The sequence below is a fragment of the Nyctereutes procyonoides genome, unplaced genomic scaffold, assembly GCF_905146905.1.
Source record: "Nyctereutes procyonoides isolate TBG_1078 unplaced genomic scaffold, NYPRO_anot_genome, whole genome shotgun sequence".
NCBI lineage: Eukaryota > Metazoa > Chordata > Mammalia > Carnivora > Canidae > Nyctereutes > Nyctereutes procyonoides.
In genome coordinates, this window is record NW_026575020.1 from 8,374,718 (window position 1) to 8,394,872 (window position 20,155).

Consider the following 20,155-nt stretch of genomic DNA (forward strand, 5'->3'; position numbering starts at 1 on the left):
GGGACCTCTAGCTGACGCCTCTGCCTTCTCCAATTCCTTCTTCACCTTCAGAGGTCTCTGGGCTGACACTGCCCCAGTCTGTGGTCATTGCAGCTTGAATGAAACTCAGGGTAGGGGGCCTGTAATGCCTGCCAGGGCTGGGGGTTGGGGAGCAGCCTTGCCCTTGAGAGGGGATAGGCTGAGCCTGGCTTTCAGCAGGGTTAGGAAAGGATCCTGACCTCCCCTTCCCCCTGTCTCCTGTTCTAAGCTGGGGAAAAGGAAGGGGAGGTTTTATATGAGCGTTTATTTTTCATGAAATGATAACATTTGCATATGCTTCGGTACATCATGGGAGCTGCTGTTCTTTGGACCAGGGATGTTTATTTTGGGATGTCCATTTAGCTGCTCCCCCTTACCCCAGGATGGAACCAAGGCCCCCTGCAGGAGGTCATATCGTCCATGCCCCCGCTTTCATACCAACCAGTCCAAGGAGGGTTCTCTTTCATTTGGAACATATATTGGGTTGGAAGTTATTCTCCAAATCTGAGTCCTTCCTGCTGGAGGGAAAGATGATACTCTTCTGTGTCCTTCTCCAGTCCCTTCAGATGCTCCCACGCCCTGTCTTTGACCTCTGCATCTTCACAGACCCCCAGAAACCCCATCTAGCTTCCACCGCGGGGATGGCACTGGGAAGCGTGCTTTGGGAAGGGCAGGTGTAGTGGGATGGGGCTGACAGGCAGGGAAAGGGGAAGGAGCTGTCTCCCTCCCCGCACCCTTGAGGGATCTGCTGAGCCTGGGTACCCTTGAAGCCCCAGAGCCAAGCAGTACGGCCAGCCAGAAGAAGCTGCTAGAGATGACACCCAAATGGGGCCACTGCTTGTGGAGATGTCAGCAGTGGGCAGGAACAGGAGACTGGACTGTCCCTGCAAGTTCTGCACATGGTCACACACTGCCACACATGGTCGGGACCAGGCTCAGCTTTGACTGGGCAGCTGGGCCCTCAGTGCAAGCCACCGGCCCATCTGGAGAGGATTAGGGCTCCAGCCAGCAAGGTCAGGTGGCCCTTTTCTGGCTGGAGCCTGCTCAGCCTCAGGCAGGAAGTCCAAGGCCTGGGCAAGTGGAGCCAGGTCTGGGGGGCGGTGAGGAGGGAGGGTGGAGCCGGGGAAGCACAGGTGGCCTTTTTGGCTGCCCCAGCCCTGGCTCTGGAAAACCTAGGCAGTCTGCAAAACCCTCTGTCTCTGTTTCATTGACCCTCAAGAATGAGGTGGCAAGACAGGTACCTCTGGCCGCCTATGGATGGATACTCAAGGCCCAGAGAGGTCAAAGACTGGCCTGAGACCACGCAGCATATCTGGTTCTTTCTGTGGTCTTTGGGGGACAATAAAAATCACTGAGCCTTCCTCTTGCCCCAGGAGGTAGAGGCGCGGCTGTGAAAGGGGATGCATTTGGTGTCTCCTACCCCTCTAGCCAGTCTTCCTTCTGCTCTGTGTCCTCTTTCCCTTCCCCTGCTAAAGGGATTCTGTAATCAGTTCAAAGGAAGGTTAGGGCCTGAAAGAGTTAGGCTTGTGGGAGAGCTAGCATTTTCTGACTAGGGCAAAGCTGAACATCAGTCTTGCTAGGATAGGGGCTTTTACATCTGCCACCTCTCTTCCCTTGGCCAGTCCCTCTTGCGTGTGGTCCTTTCTCTGCCATCAAGGCTGTCCTGGAGGAGCTGGGAGCTGGCGCCAGTGGAGATGGGACCTCACCGTTTGAGAAGTCCTATACCTAATTTCATCTCCCTGAGCCTCGGTCTTCTTATCTAAAAAATGGGACAACCACCACCCCACTGTGAGGCTGTGAGGTGACTATACGGGATGATGTATCATCGCTGAGCAGAGCGCCTCACAGATGGGAAGATTGTCTCAGTTCCTGAGGGAGCCAGCCAGGCTGTGCGGGAGGTGTAAAGGGGAGAGGGCTGGAGGGGGCTGGAGGGGCTGACAGAGCAGGTCCTATATGGAGGATCTCCCCCAAACCCAGAGGAAATCTTAGACAAGGCTTCGGCCTAACTTCTTTGTTAGGAAACTGAGCCTCAAGAAATTTCCCATCCCTCATCCTCCTCCCTGCCTGAGGTTACTCATTCATCTAACAAAGATTTACTAAGTACCCACTGTGTGCCAAACTGGAGCAGAGGAGGCTGTGGTGAGCAGAATGGACGTAACCCTTGCCCTGAGGGAACAGAGATCCTAGAGGGGCAGACAATCATTTCCTTACATGAAGAGCCATGAGGTTCCAGATTCTGGTCTGGCTTAGTACTGTGTCTTCAGCACCTTGGCACATGTAGCATCGCAGTACTTGCTGAAAAAGGCTGCTCTGGGGAGGTGATGGCAGAGCCGAGGCTGGAAGGGTGAGACTTAAAGATGGTTTCACCCCTTCTTTTGCCTTCTCTGTAGGTCCTGCCTCCCACCTCCCCATCCCCCCACTCAGGTGAAGAGAGCATCTCTGACTGGATGTCAGAGTCCCCTGCTGCCCCCCGCCCAGGGATCAGGATGCTTTAGGTGGCAGGTCACCCCAGGTCCCGAGGCAAGGGAAGTAATGTGTATCTGCCCCACACCCTGCCCCCTTTCTGGGTATGTTCTAGAACAGAGTTCAGCCCAGAGACAGGGGTGGCCTGGATGAGGGATCTAGACATGAGGCCTGTGGACCACCACCAGGAAACCTGACCATTGGGCTGGGCCAGCCTCTCTGGGTTCATCATCCCCTTTGCAAAGCAGGGATGATTAAAGTCACTACCTCCCGGTGTCAGCCCTGGGGCTTCTTGACCCCATCGGGGAAGGTCAGGCCGAGGAGGCAGACTGCAGACGAAGGTGTCAGACACGTGGAGTGAACCATAAATAGGCCCCTCTCCCAGAAGACCGCTGAGACTTCAAGCCTGGCACCGCACACACGCGGAATGAGAGCAGAGACTCCCGCCAGGAGGGAAAGGCACTTAAGGGATCTGCTCATTAGCATGAAATGCAAATGAGCTCGGCCTCATTTACACGACTCGGTGCTCGGATTTGGGGAAAGGGCAACCCGGGAGGCTGCAGCGGCGTGGCCCTCCCCGCCGCACTCCCTGCGAGCCGCCCGCGAGCGAGCTGAGACACTCGCCCCAGGGGGCTGGAGGCGCGCGGGGCCTGCGCGGGTGGCGGGTGGCGGGTGGCGCAGCCTCGGGAGTCGGGGGGCGGGGGCGGGAGGTCACCCTGTCCATGCCCCTGCCTCTCCGCTGTGGCGTCAGCGACCCGAATTCTTGGGACAAAGAATTGACTGACCTGCTTGGTTCCGCCGCGGCCGTGTCTACCTCCCCAGAGGTGGGAAGCGCTTCCCCGACGTCTGATGCTCGATGCCCTCCCCGCCCGACCTCACTCCAGCGCCCAGCTCTCCCGCGGCGCTCTGCTCCGGGCACCTGCAGCCTTGGGGGGCGGCGGCGGCGGCGAGAGGGGGCTGGAGCTGGCTGAGCCCGGGGACTCGGGGAGCAGGGGCGGGGCGAGGCCCGGGCTGTGCACGTGCGTGTGCGCGCGTGGAGAGCCGCAGAGCCCCGAGGACCCGCTCTGGGTAGAACAGAGGCATGCGAGGAGGGCGGCCACGCGAAGCTCCTGTCCTGCGGACGGCCCCCCAGCCATACTGGCACTCAGAGGGAAAAGCTGAGGCACGGAGTGGGGGGCGGGGAGGGTCGGTGACACTTTGCAGGCCAAGACTCAGAAACCCCAGCTCCGCGTTTCGACCCCCTCCCGCACAGTCGAGGCCCCAGCAGGTCCCTTCGCAGGAGCCTCTGTCTGCATCCTCAGCTGCTCTGGGGGCCCTGGGCTCGACATGACCTGTCTGGGGCCACGTGTTCAAGCACTAAGCCCCTGAGAGAAATCCATAGCCTTCAAAGGATTCCTAGGGGCTGGAGTGTTGACTTGAGGTCAGGGTCAGCGGGTCAGGATTGGAAGGTCAGGGTCAAAGTCGCAGAAGGGGTCTACAGGGCTGAGAGGCAGGCTGAGAGCACACGCAGACCTTGCTAGCCCCTGACTTCCCTCGGCTCCTCCCGGTTCCCCAAGACCATCCCCCCACCCCACCCCCAGCCTGAAGCCCTACCCCCTACATCCCTTACATCCTTCTCCGCTCCTCCTCTTCTTCGGTCCTGCTCCCCGGTTCGACTCCAGGGTGGGCGACTAATCAGGTGGGGATTTCCCTCCGGGACCCTGGTCACACCCCGCAGCCCGGCCGCCAGCCTCTCTTCTCCAGGCCCGCCCAGAGCTGAGCCCCACCCTTCGGCTGTGGTCCAATCCAGGGGTCGTGGACAAAGGATGCCCCGGGGCCGACGGCGCTATCCCAGGACCCGGCGCCGAATCCTCTGCTTCCCCGGGGCTCCCTCGGGGGGAGTCCCAGAGACCCCAGCGGCCAATAGGAAAGTGGGTTCGGTCTGGGTAGCCGTCTAATTGGCTCTGGCCTTCGGGAGCGGACCCCGCGGCGAGGGGAGGGGAGAGGGGCGGTGCTGGGCTCCGGGGTGGGGACAGAGTTCCAGCTGTGGTTCTCTCTCCCGCGCCCCGCCCTCGCTGCCACGGCGGCCCGCCAATGGGCGCGCGGCTCGGAGCCGGCGGCGCGCGGCCATTGGCTGCGGGGCTGGCTGGGGAGAGGCGGGGCCGAGGCTTGAAGTTGGAGTGAGGGATCCAGCTGTGGCGTGCGCCGGGCTCCTCGCCGCCGCTTTCGCTCGCTCGCTCCGCGTCTCGGCCGGAGGAGGAGGCAGTGGCGCCGGCGACAGCTACGGCAGCGGCAGCCACCGCGGCGGCTGCTGCGGCGGCATCTCCGCCTCCGCCCCCGCCCGGGACGGCCCCCCACCGTCTCCCCGCCCATCCCGGACCGTGAGCCCGCCGCGGGGCGGAGGAAAGAGCCGCCCCCCACCCCCTCCAAACCCACCCTCAAAGAGAGCCCTCCTCCCCTCCCCCCGCCGCCGCTGGCGCGGAGCCGGGACGATGCCGACCCCTTAGATCCTGCTCCAGCTGCGCCGCGGGAAGAGGGGGCGCCCCTCCCCGGTACGCCCCGCTCTCCGACCCCCTTCTCTCTGCCCCTCTCCCGGCCGCTTCTCCGAAGGTAGCGCCGAATCGGGCGACCGGAGCCTGGGCGCGAAGCGAAGAAGCCGGAACAAAGTGAGGGGGAGCCGGCCGGCTGGCCCGGGGGGGCCCCAGGAGCCCTGGGGAAGCGGGACTCGCGCCGGGCGGGGCTGCCCTGCGACCCGGCGCCCCGCGGGCAGCATGCCCCTGCGGGCAGGGGGAGCTGGGCTGAACTGGCCCTCCCGGGGGCTCAGCCTGCACCCTAGAGCCCCCCAGATGCGCCCCCGCCGGGGCCCCCCGGTGGCGTGAGGACACCTCCTCCGAGGGGCGCCGCTCGCCCCTCTCGAGACCGCCCGGGGCCCCGGCTGGCCAGAGGATGGACGAGGAGGAGGATGGAGCGGGCACCGAGGAGTCAGGACAGCCCCGGAGCTTCATGCGGCTCAACGATCTGTCGGGGGCCGGGGGCCGGCCGGGGCCGGGGTCGGCGGAGAAGGACCCGGGCAGCGCCGACTCCGAGGCGGAGGGGCTGCCCTACCCGGCGCTGGCCCCGGTGGTTTTCTTCTACTTGAGCCAGGACAGCCGCCCGCGGAGCTGGTGTCTCCGCACGGTCTGTAACCCATATCCTCCGGGGCACGACGGCCGGGCCGGGGGTCCGCAGGGGGGCGGGCCGCGCCGCGGGAGGGGACCGAAGGCCAGGTGAGTCGGAGAAGTGAGCCTGGAAGGTGGGCAGACGAGTGGGGCCGCTGAGGGAGGGAGGGGGCTTCCGAGTGGGAGCGGAGACGCGAGCAGGTTTGGCGGATACCCCAGACCAGCCCCACCTCGGTACACACACCTCGGTCCTCCTTGGGGGGCTGGGATCCGGGCCAGGAAAAGAGAGGAGACGTGCCCCGCTGGTTTGTAGCTGGATGCTCTCCAGATGTGGGCAGGGGAGGGTCGTCATCCTCCAGATGTGGGAAGCTTCGGGAGCCTGGGAGCTCTACTCCGCCCGCCGCCCGTTAGCGAGCTGGGTTGGGTTTCCGAGTTTGGGGGGTGGGGTGGGGAGGAAGCTGCGGGGACGGGGGAGGGGGGACTGCGATCTCCTGGGTTTCCCTCCTGCCCCCGCTGCAAAGTTTGAGGTGGATTCTAGGGTCTGATCCCCACTCCCGACCTGGTCCTTGAGGCCGAGGGGTTTTCACTGACCCAGAGGGAAATGTTGGGGGGCGGGGACCAGGTCCCAACTCCCCCACCCCCACCCGCGGGTTGGAGGCACAACAAGGAGATTCCGGCGGCGGCTGATGTCAGGGGCGCAGAATGAGAACAAGATGTGGTGGTGAAGGGGAAGCTGTCTGCCCCCAGAGCTGGAGTAGGGACCCTTTCAGCTGGAGCCCACTGGCTTGGAGTGCCTCCCTTTTCCCTAATTCTTCATTCAGTGCGGGGTGCTTTGTGTTGGGGTTGGGGAGTTTTGTGCTAGATTTTTTTTTTTTTTCTTGTAGAGGGAAAGACTGTCGGGAGCTTTGGCCAGCGGGGGATGGGATTAAGCCGGTCCAAGTTACCCTGTCACAAATAGAGAGTGCTCCCGCCTGTCGGCAGAGCAGGTATGGGAGACCGCAGCCTCCGAGAAAGTATTGGGGGAACAGTGACGCTGTGAGCTGGTTGGCTAAGGAAGACTCGGGTCCAGCACCCCAAGGGCTACTCCTTGGCTGGGTTTGTGGAATGCAAGCCCCACATTCCAGGGAGATAGACTGGGCACTGCCCCCTCTCCTCTGTCTGGTCTGGGGTGATATGGGAGATCCTGGCCCCCTCAGCCCCATGGCCTCTCCCACTTAGCCCCTGGCACGAAGCGCTGCTTGGCTAATGCGGGGCTCCGGGTGGGTCCCATCACTGCCGGAAGGAAAGGGGGTGCACTGCCATCCCAGGTCTTGACAGCTTCTCCTGACTCCTTTCTCCCAGCTCAGAGGCTCTTTTGAACCAGGGTGGGAGACCTCAGGTTTCCCTTGTAAACCCTGAGAGCCCAACCGGGACTCTGCTTTGGGGGAGGTGAGGGGAGCTTGGTGCCGCCCTCACTCTCTGCAGCTCTGCTGCCTCTAGTGCGCAAAGCGGGGATGTGAGCTTGGGTCGCCCCCCAACCCCCATCTTCTACACCCCTCAGGTCTTTAGGAAGCTCCCCTCATTACACCTTCTCTTCATCCTTTGCCCCATCTTCTTTTCTGTCTGAGCTGCAGAAAGAGAGAGGTAGGGGGTCTCAGAGGGCTCTGACTCCCCTGCCACCTCCGCATCCCTACCCCCCCTGGCTCCTTTCTCCACAGTAGAGATGGACTTGGGGAAGAAATGGCTCTGAGAAGATGGGCCCTGGGCATCCCCCTCTCTACCTCTAACCACCTACCCTCTTCATAAATGGTAAAAAGCCCCATCCCCCACCCCTCCTCCTCAGGGGTCCAGGGGAGATAGAGATCTTCTCTCCCCTTTCTATCTCTGTGTAAAACAACCAGAACTCTGGGCCAGCATCTCCCCACCTGCCCTGTCTCTAGGTGCTAGTGGATGGTTCTGGGTGGAGGCAGGTTCCTTTCTTGAGGGGCTCTGGGAAGAAGCAAGTGGAGAGGCCTGGAATGAGGAAAGAGAGGTGGGACCCCAGTGCTCCTCTCAGGGATAGAGGAGCAGGCTTATGTCTGGAATGGTGGGAGTCTGCGGTGTGGGGCATTGGCATCACTAGGTCTAGACAAGTCACTGAGCCTGGGTTGGCTGAGGATGGGTTGAGAACAATTTCTTGGCTGCCCTAAGCTGTGCCCTACAAATCCCATCACACCTGCATGTCAAGGGAAACCTGTATTTTCATTGCCAGAGGGGCTCTGAGCTAGCTTTTGGACCTCCGTCTTTACCTTTCTCTCTTTTTGGGTATCAGTGAAGCTTCCCTTGCCTCCACAAGGTTCCCTGCTCTGTTGAGTCTCAGGGACATAGGGACACCTCCCCCACCAGCTGAAGCTAGTTAGACTTCTGTTGGCATTTTTCTCAGCCTCTCCCACTTTAGCCTCTAAGACACCAGGTTTCCTAGAGAGGAGATCTAGACCCAGGTAGGAAGTAGTGTGCGTGTGTGGGGTGTGTGTGTGTGTGTGTGTGTGTGTGTGTGTGTGTGTGTGTGTGTGTTGGGGGAGGGGAGGGCAGCAGGAAGAAGAGAGGCTCAGAAGAGCATGCGCTGGTACTGGGAAGATCTGGGGCACTCACATCAGTAGCCCCCCCCCCCAGTTATAGGGGAGTGAGTTGGACTTTCCAGTATGTGTTTCTTGAAGTGTGAGGGAGTGCGTCGCCCCTCCCGGGAAGGAGATCCTGAGCATTCCCTCTCCCGCTGTTGTGTCACATCTGGAAGTTTGTGTAGGAGTTTCTCCAAGCTCGGAGCCCAGCACAGCTTTTTCTCATTTGGAAATCACAGGCTGGCATTTGGGATGCCGAGAGGGGGAGTGGGAGGGGGGCCAGAGGGGGAGTAGGGAGCCTGCCAGGAGTAGGGGGAGGAGAGGGGGAGGCCCAAAAGGCAGGAGCCCTAATGGCTTCCAGAAGTGAGTGTGAGTGTGTGACTGCGTCACTGTGTGTGCGTCTGGAGAGGAGGGGGCCCAGAATTTCTGGAGTTTTCCTTGCCACTGTCCCAGTGCCCCCAAATCTGCCTTTTTCTCTTACCTAGGGAGGAATCTCCATTTTGGTCCTCAGAGGAAATGGGAGGGGGTGTTCTTCCTGTCTCCTCACTAATTCCCTCCTCTCATTTTAAAACTCCAGAGGGGATTCTGGGGAGGAGGGCTGGGGAATAGAACAGGACTGGGGGAATGGAGCACCCCCTGGCACTCCTTCTGCCCCAGGCCCACCTTCCTTCTGGGTCACACGCCCACGCTACTCCAGGAACTGTTGGGGGACTCCCCATCACCCATAGTGCCAGCTGGAGCCATTCCTGGGATTACCCCCACCACGCAACCCCCCCTCACCCCTCGCTCTCTCCCGCCCCAGCCCTCACCCCACCCTGCCTGCCTCAGCCAGGGTGGCGACAGACACAACTGCTCACACGTGTGTGTGTGTGCTCTCTCTCTCTCTCTCTCTCTCTCTCTCTCTCTCTCTCTCTCTCTCTCACACACACACACACACACACACACACACACACACACACACACGAGTCACAGACGTTTGAATCAGATTTTTGGACAATTTCCCCTTCCAAAGATTCCAACAGGCCGGCTCTCTTGTGTCTCTGGGTCTCGCGTCTCTGTCTCTGGGTGGGGCCGGCTGCCTTTCTTTGGGCTTCAGTTTTCAGTTCAGCTGGAAACCTCTCTCCCCACACGCCCACAGGCTGGAGCAGAGGAGACCACTGGGAAACAGGCTGTGGCAGTGGGGGCTTGGCTGGGGGAATCCCCCTTTCTGCCTGCCCAGTGCCAGCCACACCGCTGAGCCCCAGATTCCAGCCCCCCTTGGGGGATGCTGAAGCCCCCAGAGATGCCAGCTTCTGGGGGGGGGGGGCGGGCAAGACAAGGATCCCACCTTCCCAACTCATACTAGGAGGCAAGGATTCCTGGGTCCAGGCCCATTTCCTCCTGAGTGCTCCTTAGTCTCAGATTTCCAGGCTTCAGTTGGGGAGAGGGGCAACTGGGGGCACCTGCTTCCCTTCCCAGTCACACCCGAGGCCTCCCTACCCTCTGTGCCTCTGGAAGCCCCTGTCCTCCTCTCTCCTCCCCTCACCCCTTACAGCTGCCAGGCTAAGCAAGGGCTCTAGATAAAGCTCTAGAGGACTCAGTTGTACAGATAACATGCTCTAGTTCTCTCTCCTGGAGGGAGAAGAGGAGGAGGGATGGAAGTGGGATTCCTCGCCCTGCCATTTCCTTTTTCTCTGCTTTTGATGGTGGGTTGTGGGGAGAAGAAAGAGCCTCCCCTCTCCTACCCACCTCCCCCTTTGGGATCCACTCCAGCCCGGACAGTTGCCATAGCAACAGTAGACATGTGACTGCACAGGTCTCTCATAGTCACTATGGCAACCAGTGTCCCCCGTTCCCTTGGTTGCCATGGGGATTTGTCACATGGTTTCCCCCCAACCTGATAACCTGTGGGTCTCCTGCTTTCCTCTCTGCATGAGGACAGGATGGCAGTCTGGTTAAGGGGAGTTCTTGTGTGAGGGGTCCCTTAAATTGCCATAGCAACAAATCCACACCACCTGGTGACACATCCTCCTGTTGTTATGGCAACAGAGGAACATCACACAGTGACATAAGGCCATGTTCCCAAGGAAACGAGCCCTACCCTGAGAAGGGTGAAAGACCCCCATCCTCATTAATTATTTCTCAGTTCAGATGGTCCCAAATTTCCCTGTGCCTTAGTGTCTTCCTTGTCCATTTATGCTCACCTTTTGGGAAAGGGGAAAGGTAGACAGCAGATAGGCTGTACCTGGGAGTAAGCTCAATTGCCAAGGGGGCCCTTGAGAAGGGGTTTGCATGGTTAGAGCTGGAAATGGGTTATTTGGGGGCAGAATCTAGCTCTAAGAGGCCCTCGTGTGAGCATGTCTAAAGTGAGCACAGAAGGAGTCCCAGCTCCTCTGTGGTGTCACTTCTGCCCCTCCCCCTCACAGCTATCAATGTATCACTGTTAATGCAAACAAGGCAGGAGAACATGAATGGGGAGACTCACAGGCTTCTAAGCAGGGCGATTGATTGATCAATTCATTCATTCATTCATTCATTCATCATTCATTCGTTCCCCCCATGTATTGATCATTGGCTACACGCCAGGTACTACTGTCAGCGTTGTAGGGGATGTGAACATGTATCAGAGTGTCCCTCCCTCAGCCAGGGAGATAAGACTAGTGCACAGATGGCATGGTGGAATCACTGCCATTAGAGGGGTCCAAACAGGTGTTCTGGGAGCCCCTCTTCCTAGAGAACTACCCATGTTCCCTTTGTAAGATATTTGCTCACATGGGTCCCTTCCTGCAGAGGAGAGGGGGCTAGCTTGGGGAAAGCCGACCAATTCTTGAAGGTTAATCGAGTCTTTCCCCTTCCAGATAATCGCCCCAAGGGAGGTCCCTCCCTATCCTCTTTTTTCCAGGGTGACCCCTGGCTGACCCTCATTCTGGGGAGGCATCCATTGGGCTCTGACTCCACTCTGGAAAATAGCTCCATGGAAACAGAGCACTCTTTATTTCCCCCTTCCATATACTTACCCCAAAAACCTAGAACTATTTTTTTTTTTTATTTTTACTCTTATTCTTGTGAGGGGGAGGTGGAGGCATGGGAAATTGCAGTGCCTCGGCCTGTTTGGGTGCCTGTCGGTGGGAAGGGATGTGAGGGCAAACGGCCTAGATGGCAGAGAGGCCGGGAGGGATCGAGGGCGTCTCGAGCTGCTGTGGAGCGGGGTGGCCTGAGGTTCAGGCCAGAGATGGGGGGTTAGCTGGGGCCAGCTGGGAGGAAAGTCCTGGGGTCCCCGGACAAAGCCTTCTCACTGCAGAAGTGGGAGTTATGATGGAAGATTCCAGCTGCTCTAGGCACTCTGAGCCCCACAGTCCAGCTTGGCCGGTCATGCTGTGGGCCACCATGGCACCATCCCTGATGCCCCTCCTTTGCCCAGGCTCCACTCTCTGCTCCTTTCTATCTTCTTTGTTCTCCCCACCCCATATTTTCTTTAAGAAAAATAGGATGTTGGATCACTTATCTGTGAGTCCAGTGTGCAGAACCTTTTAAGGTCCAGAGGCCACTCTGTACATTCTCCTGTTGATGGGCTGGTAGTGAACCCCTTAATAAAATCCACTCTGTGGAAAGACCTGGGGTCTATATGTGCAGAGCACTGTCTACTCTGTGTGAGTTGGGGGACTTACATCTACCACAGGGCCTGGTATGTAGCATGTCCTCATAGTTAAATGTGTGAGTGTGTTTGGAGGCCATCTAGGCCTTTGAGAGGCCAAGGGGCTGGTGGGTGGTGGGAGAGGCGGCATCTGGCTCCAGTGCTGTGGTGAAGGAGCCGCTATAGCTGTGGACCTCTGGGCCGCCTCTGCCTGTCTGTCTGGTGCCAGCACAGTCCTCACAGCCCCTCCCCTGCATGCCTGAGCAACTGTGGAAAGAACTGTCCCAGATCAGGAGCCTGGGCACTTCATTCTCATCCTGGCTGCTCCCGTGACCTTCAGTGCGTGACTTTGGCTCTCTGGGCCTCAGTGTGCTTGGGTTCTGGGGAAGAACATGATCTACCCAGGCTCCTTCACAGGGCTGTTGTGAGCATCAGATGTGGCGTGGCGTGAAAGCGCTTGGTAAACTGTAAAGCAGGCATAATCCGACTTTAGGTTTGTGTCACACATTCAATACATTCTCTCATTTGCTTCTCACATCTTCCCTGGGAGGTAGGGAGAATGGGATTCAGATTCAGCAGCACACTCTTGGTGTCTGGCATTTCCACAGGCACGATCGATTTTATCCCCCAAATGGTTTGTGCAAATAGTCAGGGTATTTGTGGCTTTTCCTACTTTACGGCTGAGGAAGCTGAGTCCAGAGAGGTGATGGCAAGGTGGGCCCGGGCCTGGAGTCGGTCAGACACATGGGCCCCTCCCGTTGGACCTGGCTGCGTCTCAGATGGGGGTGGGAGGACAAGAAGCAGGAGGCAAGAGGGAGGGCTGGGGGGCGCAGGCTCTGCTCCAGCCCTGGCCCGCTGTTTCCTTGACCGCCCGGATACCTGGTTTGAGCGCATCAGCATGTTGGTCATCCTTCTCAACTGTGTGACCCTGGGCATGTTCCGGCCCTGTGAGGACATCGCCTGTGACTCCCAGCGCTGCCGGATCCTGCAGGTGAGTGTGCGTGTTGTGTGGGGAGGGGCAGCTCCTGAGCGGAGTAACTGCTAACTTGTCTCTGTGAGAAGCCCTGACCCCTGCTGGTGGGGGAGGAAGTGGGGGGGCGTTCCTCCTCCCCTCCTCTCAGTTTCAAAAGCCTCTCCTCCCCACATCAGGCCTTTGATGACTTCATCTTTGCCTTCTTCGCTGTGGAGATGGTGGTGAAGATGGTGGCCTTGGGCATCTTCGGGAAAAAATGTTACCTGGGAGACACTTGGAACCGGCTTGACTTTTTCATCGTCATTGCAGGGTGAGGGCCTGGGCTGGAGGTGGGAGAGCAATGACCGGATCAGTCCCTGCCCCAGCACTGCCCCCACACCGCTGCCCCCCTGCCCGGCCCACCTCCAGTGATGCTGTCTCCCCATGATCCCCTTGGGGTCTGAGTCTGTCCTGCCTGTAATGCTCAAGCCTGTGCTCCTGAATTCCATGGTCCCTGCCTCTGCACCCTCCTCTGTTTATTCTCTGATGGGGGTCTGTCCTTGACTTGGGGGTGGCCTTGCCCCCAGAGAGCCGGCTTTTCGGGTCCCTTGGTAGAGGAGGGGGAGGAGTCAGAGATTGTGTCTCCCCACTGCAGCAGGATTCCTCATTGACCTCTTTTGACCCCCATGGCGGCCTCAGACTCAAAGGGCCTCCCTTTGGGCCCCTCCCTGCAGGATGCTGGAGTATTCGCTGGACCTGCAGAACGTCAGCTTCTCAGCTGTCAGGACAGTCCGTGTGCTGCGACCGCTCAGGGCCATTAACCGGGTGCCCAGTGAGTGACCCCTTGGCCCTCAGCCCCTGGATGGAGAGCCCCCAGGGGAAATATGAAAATCCCAGATCCCACCCCTACCTCCTCACAAGGCCTGGCAGTCAGGGCCTGGCACTCCCAGGCAGACCTCATCAGAGAAGGGTTCAGGGGGAGCTGGGGCCACCAGAGCCACATGGAGATCCCACACCTGGCTGTGGCACTGTGGGAGTTACCTGGAAAGACTCTCCCCCTTATTTTAGCCTGATATGGGTCAGAGTCACAGACAAGTCTCAGATGACCCCTGCCCTTCAGTTAGAAGATGGCTCCCGGCAGGGGGAACAGGGGTGAGTGGGAATGGGGTGGAGAGGCTGGTAGGCCAAGAGGGGTGGGTGGAAGGTTATAATGGCCTCTTCCAGCTAGAACAGCTTCTCATGCAGTCTGGCTGTCATTGGTGAGATCATGCTAGACACACTGAGTATGACTTTTCTCCAGATGAGGCCACTCCATGTCTCATCCTCTGCCTGTGTCCCCTTCCTCCTTCCCACCCCCTTCCAACCTGCTGCCGCAACTGACTGCGGGACCATTATCTAAATTAAACTGCATTGGTTTCCCGAGCCAGCCAGGCTTTGGCAGCTCTAGCTCCCCCTCCATCCTGCCCCGCCACCCTTGCTCAGGCCCCCTTTGCGACTCCCCCAAACTACACAAGCTGCAAATGGTCTCCATGGCAGTCCCAGGAGTCAGGGGTAGGGACATGTTTCTGGGGCTCTGGACCCAATGTAGTGGCAGCCCCCTCTGCTGTGTGTGCATGTGTGTGCGCGTGCGTACGTGTCTGTGTGTGTGTGTGTGTATGAGATGCAGGTGGTCAGAGCTGCTCAGTGCATCCTCTGGGTGTTGAGGTGTTAGTGTTAACAGGAGCTCCAGACAAGGGGCATGCTATCTCCTCCTCTCCCCGCTGCCCCAGGTGATGGCTGGCAGATTTATAGACCTCTGTCTAACCACTGGTGTAATTCCCTTAATGCAAACCCTGAGGAATTGATCTCAGTTGGAGCATAGACGAACTGAAGGAGGATGGGGATGGGGGGGCGGGTGAGGGACTCAGTGAGAAGGCTGGGCTGGAAAGGCAGGATGGCTGCAGGCACCAGGAGGGTTAATTAGCTGGTGCTTAGAAACCTTTTCCCTGGAGGGCCAGGGGGGCATGAGTGGCGCTTCTGGAGTCAAAACCAGCCATTACAGAGGTCTGGATGCTTCACAAGGGCTTGGTGGCTTTGAGGGGGGGCATAGTTCAGACCCTGTGGGGTGATTGAGTCCTGAACCTGGAGTGGAGAGGGAGGTCAGTGTCTCCAACAGGGCTTGTTGGGATGGGGGTATGGTGACCTTCCCTGCAGAGGTTAATTGACGGCCACTTGAGAAGATGGTCTTGGGTCTCCTCACATCTGATGTGAGGATCTGTATCAACAGAGAATGCACTCAGGGCAGGGGGCTCTGAACCCTGGTGAAGCTCAGGGCATTTGGACCCTTGTGAAGGCCTGGTTCTGAAAGTGAGATTCCTTCCTTGCTGACATTCCTCCTGGAGTTCCCTGCCTCGGTTTCCCCAATGCCTGCAGTGGTGATAACTGATAACTTAGAAAGGTCAGGTGACTGTGTCGGGTGAGAGAAGGAAGTAGGAGTGGAGTGTGTGCGTGTGTGTGTGTGTGTGTGTGTGTGTATTTTGGGAGGTGGGATCCAGAAGTAGAGCTCTGGGCAGCTCTGTGATACTGGACAAGTCATGTCAGTACTCTGAGCCTCCTCGATCCTCATCTGTAAACCGAGTTAGGTGGGGTGCAGTACAGGGGAGAGCTTTGGAAACCTTGATCGCTCTGGCTCCTCCTTGGTGGTACTGTGCACTGATTAATGTCAATGGGCCAAGAGGGCTAGTGGGCAGGATCTAGGGGCTGCCAGGCCTGCCCGTGGAGTTAGAGGTGTCTATTGGTCTCCCCTCCAGCTTGAGCCAGGCAATTTAGCCCCAGAAACCCCGATGCGCCCCCTCTGGGAGTGCTGCCAGGCCTGTGGCAGCCAGCCTAGCCTGGCCAGCCTGGCACCCCCAGCGTGGCTTCTGCCCCCACAGGCATGCGCATCCTTGTCACACTGCTGCTGGACACACTACCCATGCTGGGCAACGTCCTGCTGCTCTGCTTCTTTGTCTTCTTCATCTTCGGCATCGTTGGCGTCCAGCTGTGGGCAGGGCTGCTTCGTAACCGATGCTTCCTGCCGGAGAATTTCAGCCTGTGAGTGTTGCCCGGGATGGGGGTGACCTGGGAGTGGGCTGTGGGGCTGGGACCTATCTCAGTCTCTGCTGCTGTTGACATTTCTGTTTTCACATTGGTGACATGTCTGGTTCTCAAACTTGGCTACACAGTGGAGTCATCTGGGGAATTGCAAAAAAATTCCAGAAGCCTGGGTCCCCTGAAGACTGATTCCCTTGGTCTAGGGTTCAGCATAGGCATGGGATCCTTACAAGCCCTGATATGAATCTGATGTGCAGCCACATTGGAAAGCTCTAAAATGTAACCTTCTGTCATCCTTGCTCTGGAATTTCACACTTAGTCCTCACACCCCTGGTGCCCTCCAACCCACACCCACAAGTCCCTGCCCCTGCCTGGTGTCTGCCTGGTTCTGGTCTGTGCCCTGTGTACCTTGCAGATCTCCGTGGGCTCACACCCCTTGTCCTTCCTGGGACCTCTCCCCAGAGATCCCCGCTCCCAGCTCCTTCCTGTTCCCCCTGCAGGCCCCTGAGTGTGGACCTGGAGCGCTATTACCAGACCGAGAACGAGGATGAGAACCCCTTCATCTGCTCCCAGCCGCGGGAGAACGGCATGCGCTCATGCAGGAGTGTGCCCACGCTGCGCGGGGAGGGCGGTGGCGGCCCCCCCTGCGGCCTGGACTACGAGGCCTACAACAGCTCCAGCAACACCACCTGCGTCAACTGGAACCAGTATTACACCAACTGCTCCGCAGGGGAGCACAACCCCTTCAAGGGCGCCATCAACTTCGACAACATTGGCTATGCCTGGATTGCCATCTTCCAGGTAGGACAGCCTGGGCGCCTGAAGGTTCCCCAGAATGCAAGTGCCAGGACACAGTCCGGCCTCAAAGCGGTTGTCCTCAGGGCCGGGCTGGGGTTGGGGCCTCCGAGGAGACCACAGGAGGCTTTAGGGGGCCCCAAGTGAGTCGCCCTGTCCCTCTGCCCCCTCCCCAGGTCATCACGCTGGAGGGCTGGGTCGACATCATGTACTTCGTGATGGATGCTCATTCCTTCTACAATTTCATCTACTTCATCCTCCTCATCATCGTGAGTGGTTCCTTGGGCCCTCTTGGGAAGGGTGATCCTGGGGAAGCAGGTGCAGGGAGTCCAGAGAGAGGAAGGCTGGCTTGGTCTCAGGACAGGTCCCACAGAGAATCAAGCAGAGAGGGTACCCGTCATGAGGAGTCAGGGAAATTCAAGGTCAAGGCTTGGTTCTATTGCTTAGTACCACTTAAAACCCTGGGCAAGTCATTCCCCATGAGGCCCCCACCCCCACCCTAGGCCTCTGCTTCTTCATGAGTAAAATGGGTGATTCTCAACCCAGGGGGCATTTGGAAATAGCAAAGGGTGGCCCTGTTTTTCATGAGGTCTAGGAGAGCACTACTGGCATTTGGCTGGGGGGTTGGGGAGAGATGGTAAACATCCTGAAATGACAGCCTTGCAAACAAAGAATTGTACCACCCAGACTTTCCATCATTCAGCGTTGAGAAACACTGCACGACCTCTTGTTCCTTCCAGCTCATAAGCTCCAAGGCTTCACGAGGGCAGAAGACAGAGGCAAGAGTAGCAATGTTTAATAGTTGTAATCACTACCATTCCTGCTTCATAATTGAACTGCTACTAGTTACAGCTAATATTTATTGAGCACTTACTATGCGCCAGTCCTGCTGTAAGCACTTTTTACGTGCTGGTGCATTTAATCCTCACCACGATCCCATTATCATCTCCATTTCACAGAGAGGAAACACACGTTTCCTCGTTTGTCTGACCCCATCACGGGCCCAGCGGGTGCCGTGGATTGATCTGGCTGGGCGGGTGTTGCTGCTGATGTGTGCTGCGACATCTGCTGCCTGCTTAATCCTTACAGTCCCCTGTGAGGTGGGGTGGGTAGGCAGTGTAGCACTGACTCCTAAACAAGAACTCTGGGCTTCAGAGGGGGTGATCACTAGGCTAAGGAAATGGCCAGGCTGAGAATTCAACCCCAGGCTATGGGGGTTCCAAGTCCAGCCCTCCTCCAGGTCACCAAGAGGACAATGACAGAGAGCCAGAGAGAGGGACAGATATGATAGAAAGAGAATAAGACAGAGATTAAGATCTACTCAGGACCTCAGGCAAACTCCTGGGAGAAGTGGAGACAGAATAAGGCAGCTCTTGGTGAAAGGCAGAGCCTAGGTCCTGAGAAAAAACAAGTCCTCCGGGCCACCACCTCGTGCCTCTACATGTGGCAGAAGGGCCAGGTTTGGGACCTGTTCCCATCCCCCACCATCACCTGGGGTGCGAGGCCAACACTTCTGGGAAACGTGGTCTTTTCAGTATGCTTCTCTCCCTAGGTTTAGGGGAGGGGAAGGAAGCAGACAGGGTGGTAAGGGGCCTAGTTTCCACCCACACACCCCGTGAAAAATCTTCCAAACAGCTCTCTGGAATCATACTAGTGAAGTTAATTATCATAATTACTAGGACACAATCTAGAAAAAAGATCTGCTTTGTCACCATAAATATTCATTTCCTTCATTCTGGTTTATCGTCCCAGCAATGGCCATCCTGGAGTCGTGGAGAAACTGAAGCATGGAGACAGAGATGAGGGAGGGTAGGCAAGACAGGGTAGCAGCTTGGCTAGTCTGCAGGGATCAGAATTCATCACCAGCTGGGGGAGGAGAGAGGTGCAGGGAAAGAAGGTACAGGCAAGGCCAACAATCAGGGGGAAAGGGAGGTCCCATGGTTGAGTGTCACACCCAAAGGCATGCAGCTAGAAGTGGGATTAGACACAGGACTCTTGCAAACAGTGTTTTTGCCAAGACCTCAAAGTCTCAATCCAGTGTGAAAACCCCATGTCCCCAAGATTGCATTCATCTCTACAGCCTTCTCTACCCCTAATGGGAACTAGGGAGGGGTGCTCAGAATCTCCATGGATGGGGCTGGTTAGAGGCAGGGAGTTTGGGAGAAATCCTTGTTAAGGGGCAGCCCTGGTGGCTCAGCGGTTTAGCGCCACCTTCAGCCCAGGATGGGATCCTGGAGACCAGGGATCAAGTCCCATGTCAGGCTCCTCCTGCATGGAGTGGAGCCTGCTTCTCTCTCTGCCTGTATCTCTGCCTCTCTCTCTCTCTCTCTCTCTGTCTCTCATGCATAAATAAATAAAATCTTTAAGAAAGAAAGAAAGAAGCTTGGTTCAAGTCTCAGCTTTGCTGTGCATTAGCTGACCTCTCTGAGCCTATTTCTTCACCTGTCAGATGGAGGTTATAAAAGTGTCACCTCTTGAGACTGTCATGAGAATAAAATGAAATCATGCTTGGATACTTACTGAGCCCAGCTACTGGTGTGTAGAAAGTGCTTGGTATGCAGTGACTGGCATTGCGGTTCCCTTTTCTTCAGGACATCTCCTCTTCCTGTCCCCACCCCAACAGGTGGGCTCCTTCTTCATGATCAACCTGTGCCTGGTGGTGATCGCCACGCAGTTCTCAGAGACCAAGCAGCGGGAAAGCCAGCTGATGCGAGAGCAACGTGTGCGGTTCCTGTCCAACGCCAGCACCCTGGCCAGCTTCTCTGAGCCAGGCAGCTGCTATGAGGAGCTGCTCAAGTACCTGGTGTACATCCTCCGTAAAGCGGCCCGCAGGCTGGCCCAGGTCTCCCGGGCGGCGGGCGTGCGGGTCGGCCTGCTGAGCAGCCCAGTGCCCCGTGGAGGCCAGGAGCCCCAGTCTGGCGGCAGCTGCTCTCGCTCCCATCGCCGTCCATCCGTCCACCATCTGGTGCACCACCACCACCACCATCACCACCACTACCATCTGGGCAATGGGACGCTGAGGGCCCCCCGGGCCAGCCCAGAGATTCAGGACAAGGATGCCAGTGGGTCCCGCCGGCTCATGCTGCCACCACCCTCGACGCCAGCCCTCTCTGGGGGCCCTCCGGGGGGTGCAGAATCTGTGCACAGCTTCTACCATGCCGACTGCCACCTGGAGCCGGTCCGCTGCCAGGCACCCCCTCCCAGGTCACCATCTGAGGCATCAGGCAGGACTGTGGGCAGCGGGAAGGTGTACCCCACTGTGCACACCAGCCCTCCACCAGAGATGCTGAAGGAGAAAGCGCTAGTGGAGGTGGCCCCCACTTCTGGACCCCCCACCCTCACCAGCCTCAACATCCCGCCCGGGCCCTACAGCTCCATGCACAAGCTACTAGAGACACAGAGCACAGGTGAGAACCCTGGGTGGGGCCTGCTGTGCCCCTTGCCTAGGGGCCCTGTGGTATCCCAGAGAGGACTGGGGGTTGCTGATGTCAGAAGGTCCAACCCTTGATTCCCACTCTGCCACTCAAGG

At 58.2% G+C, this 20,155-nt stretch overlaps 1 protein-coding gene across 11 annotated transcripts in view; it reads left to right on the forward strand.

Moving 5' to 3' along the window:
• Positions 1-4,637: 4,637 nt before the first annotated feature.
• Positions 4,638-20,155, forward strand: part of CACNA1G (calcium voltage-gated channel subunit alpha1 G) — a 63,402-nt gene continuing 47,884 nt past the window's right edge. For 3 of the 11 annotated variants that reach the window (XM_055320685.1, XM_055320703.1, XM_055320727.1), the window contains exons 1-8: positions 4,640-5,648; positions 12,687-12,798; positions 12,957-13,090; positions 13,494-13,591; positions 15,672-15,831; positions 16,332-16,632; positions 16,803-16,895; positions 19,250-20,033. In XM_055320685.1, coding sequence (XP_055176660.1) covers positions 5,407-5,648; positions 12,687-12,798; positions 12,957-13,090; positions 13,494-13,591; positions 15,672-15,831; positions 16,332-16,632; positions 16,803-16,895; positions 19,250-20,033 — 1,924 coding nt within the window. In that variant the 5' untranslated portion in view covers positions 4,640-5,406. Of the gene's footprint in view, positions 5,649-12,686; positions 12,799-12,956; positions 13,091-13,493; positions 13,592-15,671; positions 15,832-16,331; positions 16,633-16,802; positions 16,896-19,249; positions 20,034-20,155 lie in introns of those variants that run through there. The other 8 variants (XM_055320710.1, XM_055320718.1, XM_055320733.1 and 5 more) reach the window with 4 other exon arrangements.